Source organism: Diplotaxodon limnothrissa, linkage group LG19, assembly GCF_057381915.1.
Source record: "Diplotaxodon limnothrissa isolate DT_005_m linkage group LG19, D_limnothrissa_male_GT1.1, whole genome shotgun sequence".
Lineage (NCBI taxonomy): Eukaryota > Metazoa > Chordata > Actinopteri > Cichliformes > Cichlidae > Diplotaxodon > Diplotaxodon limnothrissa.
In genome coordinates, this window is record NC_140614.1 from 27,266,014 (window position 1) to 27,293,058 (window position 27,045).

Genomic DNA, 27,045 nt, shown 5'->3' on the forward strand with positions numbered 1-27,045 from the left:
AGAGATTCTAAAGAGGTTTATCACAGATATTCAAGATAAAGTATTATAATTAACTTGGGGAACATATACAGGATGTTATGGAGATACGAGTCAGTGAGATAAAGCCATCACTGCTGTGAATCAAGGTCAATGTGGTAGAGGAAAGGAAAGTGTGTGTGCAAAATGAATAGTGAGAGGTAGATGTAAAAGAAACAACAAGGAGGCTCACCTGTGAGTTTGATGTGTCCCTCCTCATCCAGAAGAATGCTAGGAGAAAACAATGTCACATATAAGACAAACTAAAATCTTACAGAGTCTGAACATTTTACCCATCTGGATTGTACAAAGTAAACTTTTCTTTGCTGTATGCTTTGCTCAGTTGTAGTATGTCTTGGTGTCAAAGTATACTCGGCTGTCGGATCATTAGGTACCCTTAAAAACAACTGAAGGCTAATATAGCAGTCTGTATGTGGTGGTCAAAGTTATAAAAACACGTTTCAGTTTCAATACAACATGTTAGCATTCAAAAGCACCAAAATTTAAAAAAGCAACACATAAATGAATCACCGGCTCTTTAAATTAGCGACGGTGTCGGGTCTTACATGCATACTATGAGATCGAGTGCTGTGCACAGCACACGCTGAGGAACAAGCATCGACAGCTGGTGGCAGCAATGTACCATAACAAGTACCGATGTGCCAATTACAACAGAGAGTGAGGGAACACAAGCTAATGAAAATGGTGCAGGGTTCAACAAGTAAAAAATACTTTGCAGTGAGTGCAATAGAAATATGACAGGAGGAAATTGTTGCACTTTGAAGTCATCACTGCTGTCTGGGGTTGTGGCTACAGGTCTGCAGCAGGGAAGACACTTTTCCCACACTCACTGAAATGCATGCTGTTCTTCTGGATTAATCTAACTTGGAGACGTTTATGACTGATGCACTGTGTGTATATTTTTATATATATTTGTCATTATACATTTCCTGCAGCATGGCATGCAAAACGCTTGGTTTTCCACTCTTACTTTTCAGGTTTGAGGTCCCTGTAAATGATACCCAAGCTATGAAGGTGGTCCAGTCCTAATGCCAGTTCTGCTAGGTAAAACTTCACATCCTCTTCTGTGAACATCACCTGAGGGGTAAAGGAGACAAAGAAGAGAGAGGATGTGACACACAAAGAAAAGGAAAATGAGACAATAAGAGAGCATAACACCGCAGAGTGACACAATGCAGAATAAATGGGTAAGCACATATCAGTTTATAGAAATCCTGACCTCAGGTCAGCATAACAACACTAAGTAGTCACTTCTTTTTTTTCTTTTTCTTTTTTTTTACCTCTTTGGAGAGTCTAGTAAAAAGATCCCCTCCTCTGAGAAAGTCCAGGATCAAGTACAGCTTCCCTTCAGTCTGGAATGCTACAGATGCACAAATTCACATTTAGTTCAACTGTAAATCAGGAAGCATGAGTTAAGCTTCTGGAAGTTGAAGTAATAAAACAGTAAATCAAGTCAGTACATCAAATAACATTAATAAGAGGGAAGGGAAGCAGAGTCTAACAAAAGCATCAGGCTGACTCACCATAGTGCAGTTTGACAACAAATGGGTGATTGACGTCTGCCAAAATGTCTCGCTCCATCTTGGTCCTCACACGGTCTCTGACTGAAGGCCAATGATCGAGGGTTAGTGTGATAGTATGCATTAAAGATTTATAACGTGTCTGTACGTAAGCACAGAGTATGGTAAAAGTACTACAACACACTAAATGCTGGTGCTGATGAGAGTACAATTCAACTTGGACTCATTAAGCTGCAATAGGAGAGGATCCTCAAATTAAAGCATAGCCAAACTTAAATAATGGGGTCAGTGCTGAATGTTAATGATGACCTAAATTTGGGGATTTTGTGCATGCAACTGCGACTCTGAGCACAGTAGATTAACTCAGCTGCTGCTTAAAAACTTCACCATGGGCAGCCAATCAGAAAAAAGCTGACTTCAAGCAAAAGGGAAGGAATGTAAAATAGCGAATTTCAGACAGAGAGGAGCTGCACCCAAAATAAGGCGAATTATGATCAATTTGACCTGCTAGTCATGAAAAGCTGTTAAAGAATAAAAACACGGAGATTTAAATGAGAGTAACAGGTCCCTGTTAAATTTGCAAAGCTGCACAGAACCACCCACGTGATTTTGGGAGATGATGAGAAGAAATCTGATGCCCCGATGTTTGCAGAAGGTGAGACCACAACACCTGTTCATAGGAACCCACTGAAAGCAGTGGTGGTCTTACTATGCACACATACCACTGCATGTGTTACAGGAAATTCATACACCCTTTTATATGAAACTAAACAACCACTTGAAAAATGAAGTTGCCAAACACAAGGCCTTTTCAAATCAACATCACCGGAAAGGTAAAAGGTGCAGCTCTACAAAAAAAAAAAAAAACCCAACTCACTCACTTTTCTTTGTTTTTTTTCCCCTGTCAATGAAGCCAAAAGCCAAAACAGAGAAAAGTAGCAATTCTTAAAATTTCACGACCATAGCCAAGCCTGACGTTGCTGTACCTTTTAGTGTGGCCTTCTTGAGGACCTTCATGGCATAGAGCTGGTTGGCATCGGGAGGAGTCACCTTTCGTACCAGGAACACCTGCAAAATAATTTTTTTTCAAAAAAATTCCCCCCAAAAATATAACAAACACCAAAAACACTGTTAAAGATGCAACGATTTTTGTAGGTTGGGGAGTAAGAGTAGCAAAGGAGGAAGAGAAAAATAGACATGTAGTCAAAATAGAAAGAAACCGAAAGAGTAAAAGCAAATTACCTTGCCAAAGGATCCCTGTCCCAGGACTTTGAGCAGTTCAAACTGAGAGGCATCAGCTTTCTCTGAGCCCTCCTTGACCACATGGGTGATGTTGATCTCTTTGATGTCTCCATCTTCCTAAAGAGTGAAAAGAAAACAGACGGAGGGAAAGCAGTCAATGATCACAGAACGACAGCAATACTGCACAGCTGCAAAAAAAAAAAAAAAAAATTTCACAAGCCGCTTGCTTTATGCAAAGATAAGTTCTCCTGTGGAGGTGCCTCCTGCTGTCAATATAACACATTTCAAAAAAAGAGGAAGCATGGTAAGAAGTGAGATGTGCACGTGAGCACAAACAGTTGCTTATCGATGCGTTTATTTGCTTTTAGCACACGGGAACTGGTGGTGTAAATATTCAGTGGAAGAAGATCTGTGTAAAAGCAAGTTCACAGCAAGTGCACTCTCACAACTGGGTGGATCCCAGCTGACACCGCTCATAGCTCCACCACATGAACACGCGCAGCTGACCTGGTGTCAGCCTCACCCAAAACTCAACAACAATAACAACGATGCAGAGAATTCTCTTTCAAGAGTGTTCCCCTCCCTTGATAATCTTCCTTGAATTTCACACCTCGGGCCCTGTGATGAAGCAAAGTACAGTAGGTACCCTGCTGGGAGAATTTTAGATTCACCAGTGCAGTTTCAGGGGAAAGACTTTTCCCCTACTTCTGCCTATGAAATCCAAATCTCAGGGATCAGAAAGCAGAACATCTGGGCTGTCCTGCTCCTAATTTCTCCTTTATAGGCATGTTCAGGTTTACACTATTACCATGGATCCTGAATAAAGTTACACTTGGCAATTACAAGTTATTTAAAAAAAACAACCAAACAAAAAATAAAGTGCAATCAGCTGACCGTTGCATAATCAATATTTCAAAGAAGTGATGAAAGACATATTTTCAGCAGTCTCTTCTTTCAGCTTTTTAAAAGTTTCTACAAAACAACAGCCACCGCCATCACCACAGACCACTGCAGCCTGGGACTTAATTTGACAACAGGAAACCAGAGTTGGCTGAACACAGCAGGCTTTCAGTTGCACCTTGTTTTCTGAACAACCGCGACAAGAGCGAATACAAAACCTCGTTTGCACTTTGCTGTGCTGATGAATCCCTCTTTTCTCCTCATTTTCTTAAAACTCAGTTTCATTAAGACGACGCCACTGAACGCTCTGTCGACGACTTAACTACTCAAAGCTGATCGAGATGTCAATATCAGGAGGTGTCACTTTACCGTCCAGTGGTTCTCCGGCGGAGGTAAAGTGCCAGTGTCGTTGTCCGTTGCCGCCGTGGGTCTGTAGGTGTTACAGTGAGCAGGGCTGCCAGTCAAGGATTTGTTCTTTTTGAACAAGTAGATGGACAGCATGCGAGTCAGGTTGAACTTTCTCTTGTCCTTCTCCATCTCAGCATTTCCCAGAGTGTTGTATCATCCTACCTTCATCCATAACAAGGTACACACTCTTCTACCTCTCATATAATCATCTCAAATCTCACCTCATCTCACCGAGAGCACACTTTAAGATCGTTTGTGCTTTCATGTTAGGATTCGTTGTGTGGACTGCAGATAAATATTGAAAAGTCTCTCAGCCTCTGCTCTTTAGTCGACTGCAGAGGCCTTCTGCTAAATTTCCTTCAGTGCTTCATCTTCATGTTCTCTTCCATTCTATCTCCGGTCCTTGCTCGCTCCCTGCCTCTGTGTCTGTCTGATTAGACCGGTGTGCCTTCGGTGAATGACTGCAGCTGAAATGAACTGGAACCGAAGCGAGCAGGAAGGAAGAGCCTGCTATATTCTCACAGTCCTGCACCCAACTTCTTGTCACACTCTCTCTCTCACACACACACGTGTGCGGCTGAAAGAGAGAGAGTGAGAGAGCAAGCGAGCAACAGGAGTACACTGAAACTCAAAAGAAGCACAAAAAAGAGATAGAGGTGGAGAAAAAGTAAAAAGAAAATGCCAATTAAATGCTTTCTTGAATAAATTTGCTTGCATTATCAGTAATTTTACAGACTCAAGAACCCAACTCTGTGCCACTTCCCTTTACCCATAATTCAACACAGAGGCCAGCGTGGAGGAGGATGGCAGAGAGAGGATGATGTGTCCCCTCTCGGTGTCAACACACCAGAGAGGATTCAGACAACTCACTGCCTCTGGATGACAGAGATTTTCCTGTCTGTGGCCAGGCATGTTGCTCTCTTCCCCCTCTTAACAGTCCTGTTCCTGCTCATCCTGTCTCCTAACACAGCTCTCGCTTAGAGCTGGGCGATATATCGAGTTTTTAAAACATATCGATATATTTTTATACGAGATATAAGATGTGACAATATCCTTTATATCGATATAGTCTATGTTACGTTATAATTATAGTTGTGGAGCCGCAAGTTTGCCTCTCTTTCGTCCACTTTTGTCTCTACGCAACGTTACTCCGCCTCGCCTTCACTGAAGACAACTCCCCCTCCTACCCCATCGCTTCACGTGCAGGCAGCGACAAGACGGACACGGCAAATCTCCGTTAACGAGTTACTGCGCATCGCCCCATGCGTGGGGCTGGACGGCGTCAACGTGCTAACGAGCTAAACATGCTAACGAGCTAACCGCGCTAACGAGCTAACAGCGCTAACCCTAAAATCCTTTCATTCTCTCAAAAGTTGATAGCGCGCCTTATGTATGAATTCTGGTTGTGCTTGGTGGCCGCGAACCGATTTTATGTGGTACACGGCGTTCAGCAATCTGTCAAAAATGTTTGAGTACGACTTTGGTAAGCTACGGAGCTGCACCGCTTGATAGAATGTCGGCGCATTACGGCTACCGAGGAGCTTCGCGGAGTGATACGTACTGTGCATCAACGTAATATTACCGTATTGTGTGTGTATAAGGACCATAAATGGCACCTGTAAGAGACGTGGTTATGAAGCGGATTTCAAACTCCAGGCTATCAGTCACACAGTAAAACTTGGGAACAGAGCAGCTGTAAAATCTGTCTGTCTTTGTTATTACGCTCAGCGTCTTTTAGTTTACATTTTGACTGCACAATTGTGAGCTCTTTGTTTAGCACAAAAACAACCTTGTTTTCTTTTATTTATGGAGCATTATTATTTAATGAATGCTCATAATTTAATTTTGAGTAATTTTTCATGTACATCTGTGCTGTATGTTAATAAAAGTGCCTGTGTGACATCTGGGACACAGCTTTGACTAAGAACTCTTTTTGTTCTTACTTTATGGCTTAAAAAAAATATCGAGATATATATCTTATATCGCCATCCAGCTAAAAAATATCGAGATATGAATTTTGGGTCATATCGCCCAGCCCTACTCTCGCTGCTCGTAAAGTGGTCTTGAGATCCTCTTACTTTCCTCCATTGCTCACTTTATTGCCGTTTATACAGCAAACACTTCTTTAACCTGAGAGAATACGCCATTACGCGCCTGTATATAGAGCATGAGTCAACTCCTCTTGACCAAAGAGCAGCGTTACTTGGCTGGCAGCGAACCTGCACTGCAGCCTGTGCTCAGAAAAGGTTATTTGCTTAACAATTTTGTGATGGGAGAGTACATTTTCCAGAGGGTGGGGAGACGAGAAAAAAAAAGAAAAAGGAAATACAATGTGACATGGATGAAGCAGGATGTAATGTTTGTTTAGCGAGGGAGGAGCTGCAGAATGAACGGATTTAAAAGCAACAGTACACAGGTGGTGAGAGCTTACCTGGGCTCTAATAGTGGCATAGTCCCTCTCTATCCAGGTGATATGAGACTCGTTCTAGGAAGTGTTTGAATGGAGCAGTTAACATGAGTTACGTAAAACATGACGGGTTTTGCAACAGGTACATTTGTACCTCTTCATACAGGCTTGCTGCAGGTACATCTCATTAACACATGCACACACGCACACACACACACACACACACACACACACACACACACACACACAGAGAAGAGGGTAGAATAGGGCCACATTAGTGACAGGAAACTTCTCTTCCCTCCTACTTCTCACTTCCTCTTTTCTTGAACTGATCTCACATCCTTCCTGCTCGATAACTAGATAACCAACTACACAGGAGAGCTGAGTTTACAAGCATGACAGCTGTTGCAGAGAAGAAGCTGAAATTCAGCGTTATGACTAACTATTTATAAAGGTTCTCGTGTTATCCGGAATCTAGAGTACTCAGGAACAGCTGTCTTTTGAAATGAAGTCACATGGTGTGTGGGAGATTAAAAAAATGAAAAAGAAAAAGAGTATTCACACTTCATGGCCTCACACATATTTTTTGTGGTTTTGCAGATCAGTTTCAGTTTGATTGCATTAATACCATGACTTGGCCAAAACGCAAAGATGAAAAAACTGAGCATCTAACTTTTAAATTTGCTACACCGGTTGAGTGAAAAGGCAGAATCTTCAGTGAAGCATTAACCCTAGCATTGAAAATAACATTTTTTATGATTTTTGAGGTTGGAGGAGGTGGAAGATCCTCCATCCACATCCTCCTTTGTTTCCCGTCAATTCACAGCTGGGAAGATGAAAACTCTCACATCCACCCTCACAGAGGAAACCCCTTCATCCCTCCCAAAATATCACGCAACACACACACACTCGCACGCATGCACACACACACACACACACACACACACACACACACGCCAAGCACTCCCTAAAGCTTTCGGCAAGTCCCCAGCACATTCTTCACCTGACCACACTCACACGCAGCTGCCCACTTTGTAACAAGCGGAGGTTCATAACACGCACACATGAAATAAAAGCATCTACTTGCCTCTGCCATGCGGGTTTTGGTGCGGAATAAGAACCTCCACATGTCTGTGTCCAGATACTTCCATGTCACTGATGCTGTCACTGGGTGTCAGTGAACCTCTGTGACAGTCACACTTAGACACTTGCTTCTATGTGAGCCTGTGTCAGTTAGCCAACAACTCTGTATGCAATACCGCAACAGATACAACCTTCCTGTATGCTAAGCAAAATGGGAAGTAAAGTTATAAAAAATGCATATGAGCAGGGGACCGATTAGCTGTGGACAGCGTAGAAGGAAAAGGCTCAACTCAAGCAGGAAATAGCTCTTTCTCAATGGGAAAATGAATCAGAAGTCTATACAAGAGCTTCAAGGACAAGTTTACGGAAACAATGAGAAGAACTTGAATCTTTTGTGTCATTTTAGGCAAAAAGTGGGGAAACTGACTTCATGCTTTTTCTTCAGTTTGAGATTCAAGATAGCAATCATGCGAGGTTTTCAATTTCCGTTGACACATCATCTGACTAAAAGTCTAACGAAGCCTGAAAAAGGGCACAGTAAAAGTTTAACAATAAGAGAATCCTACAGTCATGATAATCTTTGGTCGAATCGAAGCTTAAACGAGCTAACACAAATGCTTCTCTGAGTCCGCTTATGCAACATTTGATCACCTTTTCAGACTGCTAGAGAACAGATGCGTCAACTGTGAGAGACAGATATGGTGTAATGCCCTTTGATTAACACAAGGGGCCAGTGCAGGTCTGCAGCCAGTCCACTGGTAGGTGTTCCAAAGAAGGATGTCATAAGATAGGAGCTTTAGCCAAGTAAGGGCATGCTCACATTGTTAGCTCATGCCTCATCCAAATCCTAGTGTTGGCTCTGACACCAATTACAGTAAGGGAGACAAAGTGGGACAGAAAGGGAGCATGTGGGAGATGATAGGCTGGAGTGCTGTCCAAACACTGTCCATTCACAGCAGCAGAGGTCAAACGAGTTTAAACCCTACAACAGTCACGTCTTGCGTCAAAGCAACGCACCAAAGCTCGAAATGATGGCAGAGTTCAGAGGAGAGAATCATTACAAAAAAATAAGACAAGAGGAAGAGTCAAGAGGAAAAGAGAAGTCACTGGTCAAATGGTGCATGAGCCTGGAAGAAGGAGTTAATTTAGGCTGTTGCTCTCCTAGTGTTTGTGTCTTGCACTGTAGCTTCTGCTCCTTCCTGGAAAATGAAGCGCAAGCACCTGTACGTTTTCAACTGCAAGACAGCTCCGACTGCACAGACAGAGGATGACGAGTGAAAGCGGGAAGGTCCAGAGAGGGAGACGGAGCAGTCTAAACATTCATCTGTAAAAACAAATACCCACACTAGACTTTGCCTGCAAGAGCAAACACACTCAGAGGGGTAAAAAAAAAAAAAAAAAAAAAAAAACACACTGCAGCGGTACCCTCACAATGACGAAAGAGTCTGAGATTATATAAGAACTGAAGACAAAAAGAGACTGTAGGCAGCATGGACCATATTTTTAGGCATTTCTAATAAAAATGCTTTAAGGTTATAAACAGGAACTGCTTCTTTTGTTAATGCCTAATAAAAGTCCTTGTAGTGAAATGTTGCACCCTCATTAAAATCTGCAGCTGCATAATCAGTTGATTGAGGTTAAATCAACTTTTAATGTATAAAAATGTCTAAAAATTGTCAAACACTGATACTTAAACCTGAGTAATATGTATGTGAACGTAGAACTAGTTTCATTTAAAACTCACATGTTTTAGTAATATTGGCAAATACTCCCATCACTTGCACGTGATTAACTAACCATTCAGTTCAAATATTAGTGTACAACCCTCTACGGGTCATTAATGAGAAGACATTTTTTGCACTCGCTTCATCGTTTATTGCTTATTTAAGGAGGAAAACTTAAAAGATCAGAATTCAAGCCACAATCTAAAATCACGACCACTTAAGCCCCTTAAGCTCGACACATACTGTCTGTTCTGACTATCATCTGGACCCGAATTTTAACCCTCATAAGCAAGTTCCCATGACTTGCAAACAGATATACACTCAACAAAAATATAAACGCAACACCTTTGTTACTGCTCCCATTCCCCATGGGATGGACGTAGAGACCTAAAATTCATTCCAGATACACAATATAACCATCCCTCCCAAACAGTGGTCACAAATCAGTCCAAATGTGTGGTAGTGGGCACATCTGCTATATTGAGATAATCCATCCCACCTCACAGGTGTGCCACATCAGGATGCTGATCTGACATCATGAGTAGTGCACAGGTGTACCTCAGACTGCCCACAACAAAAGGCCACCCTGGAATGTGCAGTTTTGTCTCACAGCAAAATGCCACAGATGCCACAAGCAATGAGGGAGCGTGCAATTGGCATGCTGACAGCAGGAATGTCAACCAGATCTGTCGCCCGTGCATTGAATGTTCATTTCTCAACCATAAGCCGTCTCCACAGGCGTTTCAGAGAATATGGCAGCACATCCAACCGGCCTCACAACCGCAGACCTCGTGTAACCACACCAGCCCAGGACCTCCACATCCAGCAGGTTCACCTCCAAGATCGTCTGAGACCAGCCACCCAGACAGCTGCTGGAACAATTGGTTTGCACAACCAAACAATTTCTGCACAAACTGTCAGAAACCATCTCAGGGACGCTCAACTGCATGCCCGTCGTCCTCATCGGGGTCTTGACCTGACTCCAGCTCGTCGCCATAACAGACTTGTGTGGGCAAATGCTCACATTCGATGGCGTCTGGCACGTTGGAGAGGTGTGCGCTTTACGGATGAATCATGGTTCACATTGTTCAGGGCAGATGGCAGCTGAGAACGTCCCAGTTCTTGCATGGCCAGCATACTCACCGGACATGTCACCCATTGAGCATGTTCGGGATGTGCTTGACCGGCGTATACGACAGCGTGTACCAGTTCCCACGAATATCCAACAACCTCGCACAGCCATTGAAGTGGAGTGGACCAACATTCCACAGGCCACAATTGACAATCTGATAGACTCCATGCGACGATGTGTTGCACTGCATGAGGCAAATGGTGGTCACACCAGATACTGACCGGTTCTGGGTCCCCAGACCCCCAATAGCGCAAAAAACTGCACATTCCAGGGTGGCCTTTTGTTGTGGGCAGTCTGAGGTACACCTGTGCACTACTCATGATGTCAGATCAGCATCCTGATGTGGCACACCTGTGAGGTGGGATGGATTATCTCAATATAGCAGATGTGCCCACTACCACACATTTGGACTGATTTGTGACCACTGTTTGGGAGGGATGGTTATATTGTGTATCTGGAATGAATTTTAGGTCTCTACGTCCATCCCATGGGGAATGGGAGCAGTAACAAAGGTGTTGCGTTTATATTTTTGTTGAGTGTATTAGGTTTCACAAATGATTACATAAAACTCATTTTTGCTTCCACATTTTTCCCATAAAAGGGCTCTTGCCTAAATGCTAAGCAGCACTTTTGTGTTGAGAATGATAAATGATACGAAAATTATGAAATATGGCTCCCTTTTCATCAAATCCCAACTGTTTTATACTAATTACTGGTTTTCATGCCCATAGCCTTGAAGAGAATTACATATCATTAATAAATGAAATATTAACCACTTTTAAAAGTGGTTTTCTTTTTATCAACTGTTTCGCACAAAAATTTTCGCACAAAGATGTTCAATAGCCTGGCATGTTTTGAGAAAGAAAACAAATGTATAAACACTGTTTAAAGTGAGGTATTTAGAGCTCTACACTGTAACTATGCATATGCACTCATGCAGGATTTCAATGCAGGAGGTCTAAAAGTTTTGTATCCGACGATCACACCATGAACTCGGGCTAGAAAGTGGCTCTCTGTTTTTAAATCAGCCGGAGCATCTTCCTTCTCCTCTTTAATATCTAAAGGTGGGCACCAAAGAACGGTACTATATTTTGGAGGGCAGGGAATTCATTCAACTAGTTCCTTTCAAAGTCAATTTAACACCTTTGATGGACAGGCTGGTCCTTCAGCACACCTTTTCACATTTTTAAGCCTCTCCATCTGCTCTAATTCATTTTGTCCTCTCCCATGTCCCATTTGTTCTCTATGACCTCCACCAACACCTGCTAACAGGCAAGACTGACAGGCTGGTACAAAAAAAAAAAAAAGGGGGAAGAGGGTGAAGGAAGGTTGGAAGATGGACATTCACCTGGTTCCAGTGAAATCCTTAGTCATCCCATCATGGTGCTTTAATACGAGCTGAGCCCTACAGGCACTACATCATAGGATACCACTGGAGAAAAGATTGGTTTAGTCTCCTAGGTTGAACTTAAAGGCTTAATGACAACATAAGGTAAACAGCCTTAAGCCCTCAACGCTTAACATGAATATCTCTGCCTTTGTCCAGCAGAAAGGTGGAGGATCAAGCCTTCATCCACAGTCCAGCACTGAGAAAATCGATAGGGGAAATAATCTTAGAAGGATAATTTATTCTTAATTAAAATTGTCACTTTAAAAATAATAAATAAGTAAATCTGTACTGCATAGGACCTCTTCAGTACAGCAGTGCCTTTTTTAAAAAAAGAAAAAAAGAAAAAAAGAAAAAAAGAAAGCATGACAAAGCCATCAGGTGTTTTGCAACATGTATCATGCTTTGACATTTGTTTTGCTGATGAAGGGGACTTCCGGGGTTAATATCCATCCCTTAGCAGACTGAGCCATCTGTTCCCACACCCAAAATACATCAGGTTTTTAGGTAAGTAAGTGCCCTGAAGATGACACTGAATTCATACTCTGAAGTGCACGTTACACAACTATTCAGTTGTCATCATGTTGCTATTTAAAGCTTTAACATTATGTTTTAGAGACGCACATTGTAAACACAGAAATGGGAGAAGGATTATGTGACAGAGCCACTTCAGGAGGATTAAGTGACAGCTAGGACGGACAAGTGAAGGCACTGCTTTACTAACTATATGTCACGGACCCGGTTCCGGGGACTCGGGGTTCGTGAACAGTGTGGACCTTTATTGTTATTAGTGTATTGGATGTATGTTTGCTGCACTGTGTTCTTGTGTTCAATGCTGGTGTGTGTATGTGTGTGAGGCTGGAGGATGAAGGACAGCCACCTGCAGGCCTGATGGGTGTGGCCCTGCCAGCTGCTGGTCACGCCTAGCTTACCACACACCTGCTTCTGATCAGGATCGTCGGGGGAGCTACTTAACAGAGCGATGGAGCTTCCTCCGGCGCAGGATCGTTGAGTTAGACTCCATGTCAGTGTTTGTAGTGCTGGTCAGTGTATGCCTGCTGGAGTTGGTGCCATAACGGCTGTGTCTGTGTTTTTTCCTCAGGAGAGTGGAACACAGGACTGCAAGACACACGGGGTGTGTGAAGGCACAGGGGCAGAGAGCACGGGATACCAGCACTTGGGAGAAGACACGTCACGGGAGTCGAGGGAGCACTTTTGGAGATTCAATGTGTGGTGTACATTTACCTCACTGTAAATAAACCCACTGTTCATTTCATTAAGTCCAGCGTTTGGGTCCTTTCTCCAACATCCCCCACGGTCTGCCCCCCAGACCGTGACAGAACGATCCTGCCACTATGGACCCAGCGGACTCACCGCGGAAGCGCAGCTCCCGTTTTGACGGGACCCGACTAGTGCTTGGAGGGCCTCCGTGCTGCCGTTCCTCGCTGGCAGCCTACCCGTCGGCCCACTCGTCTGTTTCCTCCCCGCGGACGCCTCGGTCTCGCAGAAAACGCTCCAGCCGGTCCCGGGAGGATTACTACGAGCCTGCCAGCAATCTGCTTACACCTGCACAAGCTTTTTACAAAATGTTAGGAATTATCATCGTGCCACCTGACTCACCCAGCATTTCCACATCACAGCAGGAGCAGCCACTTCAGAATCCGCCCTCGTCACATTCCGCCAGTGACGCTCCCTCTTCAACAGGGAGGCAGCGAACACGCAGCCAGCACTCACAGCTCCAGCAGGAGCCAGGGATTCGGCTCAAACAACCGCCTAGGGTGAGTGACAGAGTCTCCCTTCATTCACCTTTCGTGCCTAGGGATAAACAGACTGTTTCCCCCAAGGCTGTGAATGCCAGCTCCGTGAACCCTAGAGCTCGTGTTTCTCCTGTTTGGGAGGATGACAATGTTAGTTTTGAGAACGAGTTTTTTCCTCCTGGTTCAAGAGACTGTGCTCCTGATGTTCCTTCGGACCCAGGAGTTAGGACCGTTTCGTCTAGAACTGTTTATTCTGGGGCTATGTTTATACAGCCAGCTGCCCAGCCTGTAGCCGTAGCACAGCCAGCTGCCCAGCCTGTAGCCGTAGCACAGCCAGTCCAGTCAGCCTCTCGTCTTCATCCTCAGTTGGAGGCTGATATGCCTGCTGGAACTACCCTGCCATTATGTCACCCGCCTGTTGTTTCTACATCGCTGTCCAGTCTACCACGAGCAGTATAACTAACTGCAGGGACACTACTTGTGTGTTAGCTAAGCCAAGCTTTCTAAGGAAGTTTAAAAAAATCTTTAAACCAATTTTGAAAGTATGTATGTGAGGATAAGTTGATAAAAACCTTTAATAACAACTATGGGGAAATATTTGCAATGCACAGCTGAGATGATTAATTAGCGATGACCCTAACTGTGGAGTTGGAAAATTGTTACTGTCTTTTTACACTTTTACACAGTGCAATGATGTTCTGCAGCTCCTTTCATTAAAAATGATAATAATAATTTTAAAAAACAGCAACTCTGTGAAGTCCTGCCCATTCTGACCACTTGCACGCGTCTTAAACTTTGCATGACTGAACATTAACTTCTGCAAACTAATCAAACTTTCACAGCATCATCATTAGTGATGAGAGTTATGTCTCTAGAGCCTAAAGAGCAGATCTTAGTTAAAGAGTCAAAAGTGTGCAGTCCTAAAGGCAGTAGATCAGATCATTAGTGCTACCAGAAGAATCTGTTTCTCTGGTGTCCACTGGATTTTGCACTGTGAATCGCCCCCAAGTGTTAGTCTGTCCACATAAAATTCGACTGCACAACATCCATTGCAAACACAGTTCTTTGGTCACCACTGCAAGATCTGGCTCACTGTGACTTCACCCTCTTCCTCAAAAGGAAGTTGAAGGGTTGCAGTTTTGATAAAGTGGACAAGATCCAGTGCATGATGAAAACACAAGAAAATCACAGCGCAGCCCAGGAAGCCTACTACAAAGGGAATGTTTGCCAAATTAAAGCACTTATTTAAGCTATGTATTTATTTGTTTATTTTCTCGAGAGAGATTTGTAATTAAGAACCAAATTCAGAGTACACTACACAACATGGCATCATTAAATTTGCATCCACACTGAAGGCGATTTGCTTATCACGCGTTGTTTTGAAGCTGACGATCAGTCTCTTGTGGACATTCCAGCCTCCTGTTGCCTAGGTAACCCTATAATGTATTTACTACCAGGTTATATGTCAGTCAATAGTATCCTGCAATCTCACTGGTAGTCTCTTCAATTGCTCATCAGCAACTCAGCTCAAATGAAGTTGCTGAATGTCTTTCCCTTTTTGTGGTTTCTGGTTGCCACGTTACTTCCTGATTGGATGCAGTTTTTGTAACAACAGAACAGCAAATGTGTAAAAAAAAGGAGAAGCATTCTATAGACTTTTAAAACAACTAATCACATGAACAAGTGGAAGGTAGAGGCCAGAGGAAATGCCCCAGCAGGAGTATAGGATTAGCACAGATACTGCAGGAAATCCTGTCATGGCATCTGTAATATTTATAGCAGCAGCATGGATAGCCGTCAGATGATTGGCAGTTCAATGGGCCAGTTGACATCGGGTTAAAACGGCCTTGTGTAATATCCACAGTGGGAGCTTTGGTCAATAAATGCATTAAGAAAAGAACGAAAAGAAATGGCAGAAATGATTTAGAGAGAACAAAGGGGCGGGATAGAAGGATAAATGAGAGACGGAAGAGTGAATATACACAATGAGGTCATCAATGTTAAACCTAAGCTGCATGGCTGCGGTGGAAATGTGTAGCACTCTGGACCTGGTTGCAAATATATATAAAAAATAAATAAATAAAGAGTACAAGCCAGAAACACCAAACCTCAACATCTCCTGAGCATTTTGTCACTCATCTATAATTTGTGTGTCATCACACAAACATTTCTACAACATCTAAAATAGCAACTTCAAGTGCTACTCAATCTGCACTTCCTGCTTAGTCCCAGGTTTTTCCCCTTTAGAAATCCGCTCAACCAAATGCCAAATAAACCCCCAAAATTCACATACAGACAGACATCAAAGCTTTTTTTGTATTGTATGTATTGTAGGTATTTAAATGCAGGAACAGAGGGACACCAATACAAGACTTTAACTTGAAAAGATAAACCGACAGAAAAAAAGGATAGTTTTTGTTAACTTGACAGAGAGAGAGAGGTGCAAAAGGGCAGAGCATGGAGACGACACAATCAGCATCCATATTGATGAGAACTATAAAGGATGAGTGGAAATGGTCGGAACGTTTTCCTTAATCGACCCTCAGAGGCAAAAGTGTGAAACTATGGCAACTGCGTTTTTGCAGTCTCCGTCTCCCAGCATCCTCTTTGCAAGACAAGAGGTAGTTTCAGAGGCAAGGCCATTCACATAGGAAACATCTTTTTAGATGATGCTTCCAGGTAACACTTGCCAGCCTCCATCTTCACAAATGGAGCACTCCTGTTCACACTCTACTTCAGTTTGGAATCTGATGCCAGAAATGTCTTCTACTTATCACCGATGCAGCATGAAATGGATTATACTATGTTTATTTTGGAGGTAATATACGATGATGGCCTTTAAAGGTTATGTAGCTTGAGACTCTAATATCAGAGACCTTTCAGAACACACAGACGTATCAGAGTGCACACACAGACTGGATGATTAATGGAGCTGACTTTCTGTCAGAGCATCCCTGTGTATTACCATGACCATGTCTGAATGTGATAGAAAGAGAGAAACAGACTGTCACTTTCTCTGTGTGTGTGTCTTTAAACCCAACTGGTATATGAATGAAAATCCCAATGAGCACACCCATTACGATTTACGAAAGTATACGTTTGTGTGAGTCTGCTCTTGTGTTTATATGCATTATCATTCTCCTCCTGGCAGCACAAGTCACAATCGGGGCTTAGTGACGCTGAGGGCAGAGTAACCATGACGACTAGGCCAATAGCAGACATGAATGGATGACAGAGGGGATGAAGTGAATAGATGGATGGCTCAAGCATCTGAGGGGCATCTGCTTCAAGTTAAGACTTTTCTTTTTTTTTTTTTTTTTTTTAATCTGTTTTGTCATTCGTATAGATCAACAGGGAGGGAAACAGCTACAACACATGATAACCCTTCAGGTCGGGCAAGATTGTTGAAAAGGGAGAAAGAAGTTGAATGATAAGGAAATTGAAATTCTGATTCAGCTTTGACGTAAACTACCAAAAAGTTAGAAACAACATTGTTTTTGAAAGAAAGCACATCTAATATGACACTAAAAATTTGATAAAAGGACCAGAAAAGATGGATGGATCCCTTGTTTAAAGAAATAGATGTGATTTCATGAGGCCGACCATGAACACCACAGTCTGCTCTACATCATTCCAACATGTCGCATTACTTCTCGACAATAATGAAAACTAACCAGTGTAGCATGAACTAAACTGCACTAAGACTGCCTGTATTTTCATGCAATTTTTAATAAGCTATAACAAACCTGTTTTCAAGAGGTTTTACAATATGGAAAAAACACAACTTCAGCAAGACATCCTATATCGATTAGATGCACATCTAAAAAACACTTTAAACTCTAAATTGGACTTAAGGCGTTAAAAGTTAGCCTTAGATTTCCATTTTAATCAAGTATCTCTTTCTGAGCAGTGCTTACTTTGAAAATATCTCATTGCTTCTTCTTCATCTCTGAACGTCAAATGTGATTTTTCTCTTTTGGGGAAATACAGCCCTTATCAAACTATTGTTCTATTGTACAATAGATCAGATCTAGATGCCTAATTGTCACATCCTTACAGTTTAGAACAGGCTTGCATTTTTTTAAATGATCAGTTGATCCTTTATCATAAAAAAAGCTTGCATTAGGTAACACAATGTGCCAGTGAAACACATGCATAATGTTGTAATTTTGATGAATCACTACATTTACTTTAGTTAATCACTTCTCAAATTGATTGCAAAGTTAGTAGTGCACTTAGGCACAGAATGCCTAATCATTCGATATGAATTCACTGGTCGAATGGATTATTTCCACATGGGCACAATCAGACATCACGTGGACTAGAATCACACAGGTTAAATAGTGTTTAATGCGTACTGTGACTGCAATGCACATTTGGTTTCTCACCTGCACCTCCATCGGGTAATGCCTACAAAAGTTCAAGGCTGCAGTGCATGTACATAAAAAACTTTTTTGTGGCATTAGGCAGACAGAGGCCTCTAATATTAATTTAATATTAATTTTCAGGTAACATATGCTGAACTTCCAAAAACATTTAGGTGTTTTTCACCGCTTCTTTTTCTTGGCAAAACTGGACCTTGAACACTTTTTGTGTAACACCATCCTATGAAAACCGAGCAATGAGATCAGCTATATAGTTGCAAATCAAGAAGAGGGAGAGGGTAACAGAGATTCCCATGTGTATGACAAAATCCAAAGATTTAGAGCCCCCTTTTAGAACAGAGGCAGGCTGCAAACCACATCTCCTAGTGTCTCTGTTTGTGTGTGTGTCTGTTTATATGCTCATCAGATCTCTAACGCACCTAAACTGAAACTGCAATCTGCATCTGTTACTGCTGATGACAAACTCAGATAAGAGGATACCCGCTTGACACAAACACACACACACAAACCACACCTTCCCCTTGGGTCTGCACATGCAATCATAACAGCGTCTGTTAGCTACTACAAAGAATAGGGGGGCATTTTAATTTGCATTAAAACCTTCTGGAGAGGCTCAATTAACCTGCTGCATAAACAACTGCATGACTGGGACTTGATAAGACGTGAATGATGGTGCGCTTTTGCGTGTTTACTTGTGTCTGCGTGGGCCTGTGTGGATAAGCCTTGCTAATAGATCATTTTTTATTGTACCTGATGATTGTGTGCAAGGCTGTGTCTCAGCACAAAGTCCATCTTGCGTAATGAAGTCAATTTTCCATTAAAGAATCTTGTTAACTGACTAACTTGCCATGAAAAGGAACACCAAGAGTAGTTTATGCACAACATATGAGCCAGACATCGTTGTTAACACTCATGGAAAGCCAAGTTTACCTGAACCCTTTCAATCGGGCTCATCAATGCCAAACATCCTTTCTGTAATACTTTGGATGACCTTGTTCAAGAAGAGAGAGAAAAAAAGGATTCATAGTCACAGAAAGGACTTCTAGACATAGTCGCTTTAAAAAAAAACAAAAAAAACCAACAAAAAAACAAAAGCAAAAACAGCCTTGAAAACAACTAACTTCATAGAAAAGAAGTTAGACTGAGAAACTTCATAACGCAAGTTTGATTAAAGGGAGATGAGTCAAGGACAAAAGCTTAACAAATCATTAGTCGGCCTTTATCTGAACTACAAGACATGATGATGAATTACACTTTGCTGAAGAGTGCAGAGAAGTAGTGATGGAAGACAGGGATGAGGAAGAGAGGAAGGGGATGATGTACTGGAATGTACCAGGTAAATGATGAAGGGCAGAGTAAGAGAGAGAATGAAGGAGGGCATCTTCAAGCCTCAGTGCTTTTCTCATTTAGCAGGGCTGTGTGCGTTCGTCCATGCGCACACGTGTATGTGTGCGTCATCAGGGTTCCCTCCCTTATATCATCCAGAGTGCCGTTAGAACAGCAGAGCCCACTTTAACAGAATCCAGAGGCTGTTTGCACTTGTTATCATCACAGTGGCTTTTCAAAATGCGTGATGTAGAAATGAAGGCAATTGACAAGTCCGGTTGTTCAGCGTCGGCCTGCTGGTGAAATAATCAAATGAGCCTGACTTTGTTGCCTCTGAAAATGACACCTACAATCACATTTCTATGTGTGATGTGACAGGGTGGAGAGACAAATAGGAAACAGGGAAAATCAAACAGATTGAGAGCACGGGAAAGAAAAGAAAGTTGACATTTCCAGGCCAACACCCATATGGGCAGCCTGATAAGATCAAGTCTTTGTGATAAGAAGGTTTTTACACAATTCTTTTCTGGAAAAAAACAAGAATGAAACATGTGTATTTCCTTTCTGGACAATGACAAATCAAAATTCGAGCTACCTTATTCTCAACCACTTAGAGAGCTTTTTCACGCAGTTTAATGGGATCGATTGCAGAACAGATGCTTGAAGGAGGAGCTGTAATTAACTTCCAGAGAAGTGATGCACTTTAGATAAAGACTCTAAACCATGCAACACTGTACCTTCTGTTTTAAAGTGAGCAATGAGTGTGCCTGCTGCCTGCATGCGTGACCACAGTGAATCTGCAGCACACTGCGGCAATTTATTGCAAGTCTGTGGTCGCCTATCTTAAATATACCAGCAATAGCATGCATAATTATACATAGTATATGAAAGTAGTAGGAAGTTGCTTTCTTGAAGAGTGCTCTTCAAGAAAGAGGGAAAAAATCCCAAAGAAACACAACTAATTTTAATTAATCAAATCACTTGTGCGTACACAGTTAAATAAATCAGAGCTAAATATTTCAAAAATAAAAAAAACAAGATGCAGCTCACTTACTAATCCTTTAATTTCCATTCCATAATCCAGGCTTTTCAACATCTCTTTTCTCGTAAAGGTCACTTGCTGTGCCTCTCATAGGCCCGAGCTACTTTTTATTAACACACAGGAACAACAACTGCTTAAAGTCTTGTCTCAGACTTTGACATAAACTTTCAGGATGTGGCTTACTTGTGAAGTTCAGACAATTGCGGAACCTCAGCCAGAGCCATCGGCTCCGCTCGTCTACAAAACAGCAATCATATCGACCGTCTTTAAAGAGGTTTCCTGAGCTGAGGTGGTTCTTCAGCATAAAGTTGACTTAATTTCACGGTTCGGAAAAGGTTGATTAGAGCTTTTCAGCATCTGAGTAATATTAGGTTGATATAGTTACAGAAACAGTTGCAGCGTTTTTATTTTGACATCTTACTCGATTGCCGTCACGTGAAAATATCTCTTCATATGTATCTAAATGTCTTCGCATCGAGTTTATCACAGCGCGCACACAAAACTCCCTTCCTCAAAGAGCCAATTTATTATTTAAATCTTCGGTTTTTAGCTTTCCCCTTTATGCAATTGCAGTTTTTCGTACTTCAGAGTCTAAGGCAGAGCCGCTTTACAGTTGAGCAACACTAACTGAAGCTTCTGTATTGTGGTGTTTCATCTATCTGCTGCGCCTTTATCTTTCAGCTGCGTCTAGACAAATGTTCAATTAGGACGGAAACCTCATATCATAATCACGCATGAAATGGAATATAAAAAATGGTGTTGCAAGATGTGGAAGTCATGTGCTTGTGACTTCCACTGAAGAAATAAAATGATAAAATTGAAAAATCATGTGCTGATAATACTTATGTTGCCATTTATGTATTTTTATAGTATCAATAAGAGGTTTATTGACGTGTAACATCATTAGTGTGCAACTTTATGTCAGCATTTTTATACTGACTCTACAGTGACACAACAGATGACATGAAATCATATCACCAAGGTAATTAAACACGTAGAAATAAGCCAAAAAAAAAAAAAAAAAGAAGAATAGATGAGAAATAACAACATAATGAAATATTATTTCCATTCATTCACACCGAGTCCTATGAGAGCAGAAAGGACAGCGGGTCAAGCTAAGTGTTGTTACAATGAATGAGTAAAGAATAACTGTAAGTTATGGAAAGTATGCAAAGAAAGTCACAGGCCTATTGTCACATTTATGCAAATACACACAAAGCAATCACACGCTGGCCTGAAAAAAGAAAAAGGGAAAAAAAACTGAAGTGTTAGCATTCAGCGTCTTACTAACAAACAAATCTTTTGCAAAAGGTCACAACAATGTGACAAGGTAAACTGAATGGGACTTCTGCATCCATTCAGAAGCCTATCGAGTCTCATCATATTCAGTTATGCATATTCAAAGCGAGTTAGAAAATGCTGGCCTGTTCGTTTTATTTGAGGACTTTGGCAAAGCAGGGTGACAGGATGCATAAATCTTTTGGGAGTGTGCTGATTTTGTCGCTAAAAGCAGGAACAGAAAGGAGCACAGTATGTGATGCCTCAATCTCAATGCAGTCTGTGGCCGAAAAGCCCTTTAAAAGAGCTACCACAAATTATGCTGAAAGTCCAGCATTTTAACCCCTTCTGGTAAAAAATAAATAAATAAATAAAAACAACCAAATAACATTAAACTAATGGGAATTTTGGAATATATTGCCTCAAGTGCACTTTACTTTATTAATTTACACGAGATGACCTCACACTGAAGGAAATCAGATGGTGTTTTTCAAGCACAATAGCCCATGTATAACTACCATATAGCCAACAATGACAAAAAAAAGAAGCTTCATCTAATTTTTATGTGCTTGATGTGACTAGTTATTCCTACTGCTCTAATGTAAGCTTAATGGATCATTATTTTGATGTCACCCAAATATTTGGCTGTTGCACTTGTTATTCACCAATAGCTAATGAAATGCTGATCGTGGTGAAATCCAAATAAAAGGCTTTAAAAAGCCTAAAAAAAGGAGAGACACACAAAAAAGACACATGCTGTTCAAACTGAGCATCAAGACGGGGAACGAAAGGTGATTTATGTAACTTTGGTTGTTGGTGCCAGATGGGTAGGTCTGAGTAAAGTTCTCTGGGTAAAAATACCTTGACAGGAAGGCAACAGTAACTCAAACATGGTAAGCAAAAGAGCATCGCTGAATGAAAAATACATAGAACCCTGAAGCAAATGCGCTACAGCAGCTAAAGAGCACACCGGGTGACAGCAAGAACAGGAAACTGAGGCTACAAATCGCAAGAAGTCACTAAAATTTGGAGAAGATTTTAAATATATTGCTAATACGATAAGTCTCAATCTATGAATCTACATCGCCCTGTATCAATGGTATATGACCTTTATAACTATAGCATATACATATTTTGATGACTGCTTCTAGCAGGATAACATGCCATACCACAAAGCTCAAATCAGCTACAATACTATATTCTGCTTTATCATGACATTGAACCGTTTTAACTTTGTATTAATTTGATTTTTGACTGACTGAAAAAGAAGACCAATGTACGAATATTTCAGTATTAATAGAAAAAAAAAAGTGTTATTTTGTTTTGATGGAGCATTCATGACTGCATCATAAACAAACAAACAAAAAAATTTGCTTATTCTGATGCATTTCCAGTTTACTATTCAGTTACACATTACAGCTTTTACCACATCAGCATGATTTAGCCACGCTTGATTCACCACAGCTTCACAAGGACTAGCATAAGCAACACAACCACATGGCTAATTAGCATAATATGAGAGCTTTGCTGAATGGGCCTCAGGTAAACGGTGGTACACAGTCAGTCTGCGTACAGTAAAGACAAGAAGCCTTAGCTTATTTTACAGAAATTTAGGCATTCTCCTCTAATTTTGGACTTGCACATAAAAAAAAACAAAAACACAAATATAAATATATATTTTTAAAAAATCCCAAATTATGTGCTACTACTTCTCAACTGCTAGTTATATTTATATACGTTTCTACACATGCTTTTTACATACAGTCATGTAGAGATAATGTATTTAGATTGAAGTATCGTATCCTGACTTGAAAAGCTGGCCCCAGAGACGATCCAGCTACGGAGGCCGTCTCTTGATTTCAATCCTATGTTTCAATTCTGTTTTTGCTACGTCGCACATCGTCAGTAGTGGTGTAGCAGAAGCTGGAAGTGAAAGCAATTAAGATGGCTAGGGTATGGAGGCAAAAATCTCAATAGAGGAGAGTCAAGGAAGCGAGCTTCCCACCCAGAGAGTGCGTTATTCTAGTCAGTTTAAATGGTGGTGTGCTATGTTGTACTGTTGCTGTAGGCGGGATGAGATATGATGAGTAAAAAATTATAATTTCAAGGAAATAAAATAAAGTGAAGCAGAGCAGGACTGGAAAGAGCAATAAGTTCTGTCAACTAATAATCACACTCAAGAGGCTTGTTAACTCTGTGAGTCACGTATGAACGGGAAACAATCTGGCATCAAGAAACAAGAAAAGGATGAGCAGTCCAACGGAAACAAACAAAAAGAATAAAATATTCCACTAGAAGCAGACAAACAGCACAGTATCGGTGTCTGTGCTGTATCAATGCATGTGTATGAGTGTGTGCATGGCTGAAGGCTTCCACCTAGATGTCGTATCACAAAGTGTGATCAATGACAGAGCTGTCAGCAAAACAGTGCTATAAACATGCAAACCAAATATGCACACCCAGCCCTGGTTGTTAAGTGTGTGTGTGCCGGAGAAACATTTGTGATGGGAACCGACGTCACCTCTGAGCCTGAGTCACAATGCTGCCATCAATAGTCCAGTAAACCTGGACAGTTTTTATTCTTTCCGTTGTCGCATCCTTCAGACGAAACACAAATCTTTTGGAAAATGCGCATTTTAACACCCTGCATTTGCACAAATACAAACAAAGTAGATTTACAATTCAACAGAAATGAATAAATGCAGAAAGCTGCAACATTATAGTGTTTATTCGGCAATAGGAAGATGAGAGTACACAGTTGATTTAAAAGCAAATATCAGTAAAGTTAATCTGATTTCAGGACTAAAGTGTTGCGAATTTACCTACACAGCCACACTAAAGCATCAGGTGTGCATTTCAGGCTACGTCCCAAAGCAGAGTGTGACATAATCAGTCCCAGTCCCCCTCCCACCCCACCCGCACTACCCTGTTAATAACCCCTTCTTCAAACCCTGCAGTGGAATGTGAAGTGTTTAGCTCTGCGCAGCTCCAAGGCTTGTCCAGACCTTGTTAATACAGGCCTCTGCTCACTGGGGATCATAGCCAAGCAGATGCCGGTATAATGCATTGCTCCTCTGGCAAGATTTCATGCGCTCTGCAAGATGGTGCTCAAGTTTTCTAAGAAACGTCAAACTTTGCCCATATAGAAAAGCACTATATGAAATGCTTTTTCTATCTCTTTGTGATGCACATTTCAAGCTCTGAAAAATTAAACACAGCAAACACAGGTTCTAGCTGGAGGTACAGCTCAGTAGCCGTCTGCTGTACTAATTGTCCATTTTATTAAGTATTTATGGAGTTTCTTACATATTTCATGGCGTTTATGTTCCAAACCTGGAAAGGCCAAGAAAAATAACAAACGATCATGGCTTCTTTTTTCTTTTCTTTTTTGTTAAGCAGAGGTAACGTATGCCAGTCAAAAGTCTGCATTCTTATTGGACAGCTGAATAAAGCAGTGCTCTTTCTCAAGGTAAAAAGGGTAGGAGGGGACGAGACAAGACATGCTAACAACACAGAGTTGAAAAAAGAAATAAGGAGCTCAAAAATCAGACATTTTCAAATGCAGGATCAGAGATCTGCTGTATCTGCAAATAACTGTTTGCCTTTATTATAAGTTGGCAAACAGGAACACATGGAACAGATGGTTGTAGAGTTTTATTAAGATAGCGTTGTGTTATTAATTAACACAAGGAAACTGACGTGTGCTCCATGTTGCAATCTTCCACTATCTAGCACTACATGGAGTTTAACAGAAATGCAACACAGCATTCAGATGTGAAAATAAAATCCAATAGGAGCCTGGGGTAAAATTTAGACCTCTTCTGCAAAACACCACATGGCCATGTTTTTTTTTTTTTTAAACATAAATCCCAGTCACCAAATCCCAAAGGAAGTAGAGCAGTTTAAGAAGATAGAATGCATCTCAATGAGAGATTATAATGCAGACATCCCCTGCAGGGATGCCATCCCAGGAGAAAGGGAGGCATCTAAAGTAGCAAGATAGAAACAGACAAGGAACTAAGAAAAGGAATGCTGTTACCTTTTCTTTCTCCTTTGTATTTGCACCCTCTGATGAGAGTCAAGTGAATTTTCCAGACTGAAAGCCCTCAAAGGAATGGTATGGCTACTAAAAATATCCCCCATAAAAGAGTATAAATAAGAAGTCAAGAAGAGAAACTATATGAAAACATTTCACTTCGAACAAAAGCAGTTTTGTATTTGTGAAATATGCCCATTTTTTTCGTGTTGAGACTTTCAAAGAACACAGAAATATGAAGCTTTAGCTTACAAATGGTTAGCTTATCATAGCTTATCTCATCTTAGCTTAGAGGCTAAAAACGGTAATCAGCATTCAGCCTGGCTCTACAGCAGCTTGCTAATTAAACCCTTACATCTCAATATCAAACAGTAAAACAAACAATTGTGGTTTACTTGTTTATAATCTTTATGCTAACTTAGGCTGATAATAGCTTCATATTTAGCATAAAGAGGAAGTGGTGATGGCTGTCTTATTGCAGTCTATTCCATAGTTCTTATAATTGTTTTGTTTTGTTTTATCCTACACTGCAACATATGCTCTTTAATGACCAGCTGAACCCACTCAATTTCTCCCACCCATAGCGAACAAGTGTTGGTGAGATTTTAAAGAATTGAATATTTCTGTAGTTCTGAGTGGCACACTGCAAAATGAACTCCCTTCTTTGCTGTAAAAGGAAAGAGTTGTATAGTTTAGTCTCTCCATCCTCTTTTTTGTCTCCCATTATGTTTCCTTCCCCTCCCACTTCCTCTCTTTTTCTTTGCGCCCAAGCTTATATATGGCTCCAACTACCACAAGAATCTTCTATTGTCTTAATTAATGTGACTGACAGTAGCAACAACAACTATTCATCTACAACAAAGAGGCAGGGATTTGAACATGTTTTACCCTTACATAAATCCAAGCACAGTGCAATGCAGTTCATATACACTGCAGTTCTGGGATCTTGGTTAAGTCTTCACCAGTCTGACTGCCTGTAGAGTTTTATTGCTAATTAAAATGCTGCAATAAATCTGTTATACTTATTGTGTAGGAATTGTTGAGGTGAGCTTGGTGTGTTTCAATGTGGGGGGACAGGCAGAGCCACGTAAATCAAGTCCAAGGTCAGCTTTGCAAAAAAAAAAAAAATGGGGAGAGCAGTTGCCATGCCTGCAACATGCATGTGCAAACAGAGGCTCACAGTTATACAAACACATGCCACAAGGCTACGCAGCCATCAGCCATCTTTCCATTTCCTGACTCGCCAGCCCAGCTGAGCTCTACAGTAGCCCAGAGGTCAAAACACAAATCATGTAAGCTGCAATCCCTGCCTACGCACTCTCACTGGTAAATATTTAATCGGTCTTGAACACATTTTAACACCATTGCTGCAGGATGTCCAT

At 41.3% G+C, this 27,045-nt stretch overlaps 1 protein-coding gene across 3 annotated transcripts in view; it reads right to left on the reverse strand.

Moving 5' to 3' along the window:
- rps6ka1 (ribosomal protein S6 kinase a, polypeptide 1) overlaps positions 1-27,045 on the reverse strand; it is a 53,957-nt gene that overhangs the window by 6,951 nt on the left and 19,961 nt on the right. For 2 of the 3 annotated variants that reach the window (XM_085342827.1, XM_085342825.1), the window contains exons 3-8: positions 2,799-2,915; positions 2,543-2,624; positions 1,560-1,640; positions 1,317-1,396; positions 1,007-1,113; positions 209-246 (exon numbers count right to left, since the gene is read on the reverse strand). In XM_085342827.1, coding sequence (XP_085198953.1) covers positions 209-246; positions 1,007-1,113; positions 1,317-1,396; positions 1,560-1,640; positions 2,543-2,624; positions 2,799-2,915 — 505 coding nt within the window. Of the gene's footprint in view, positions 1-208; positions 247-1,006; positions 1,114-1,316; positions 1,397-1,559; positions 1,641-2,542; positions 2,625-2,798; positions 2,916-4,067; positions 4,665-27,045 lie in introns of those variants that run through there. The other variant, XM_085342826.1, reaches the window with a different exon arrangement.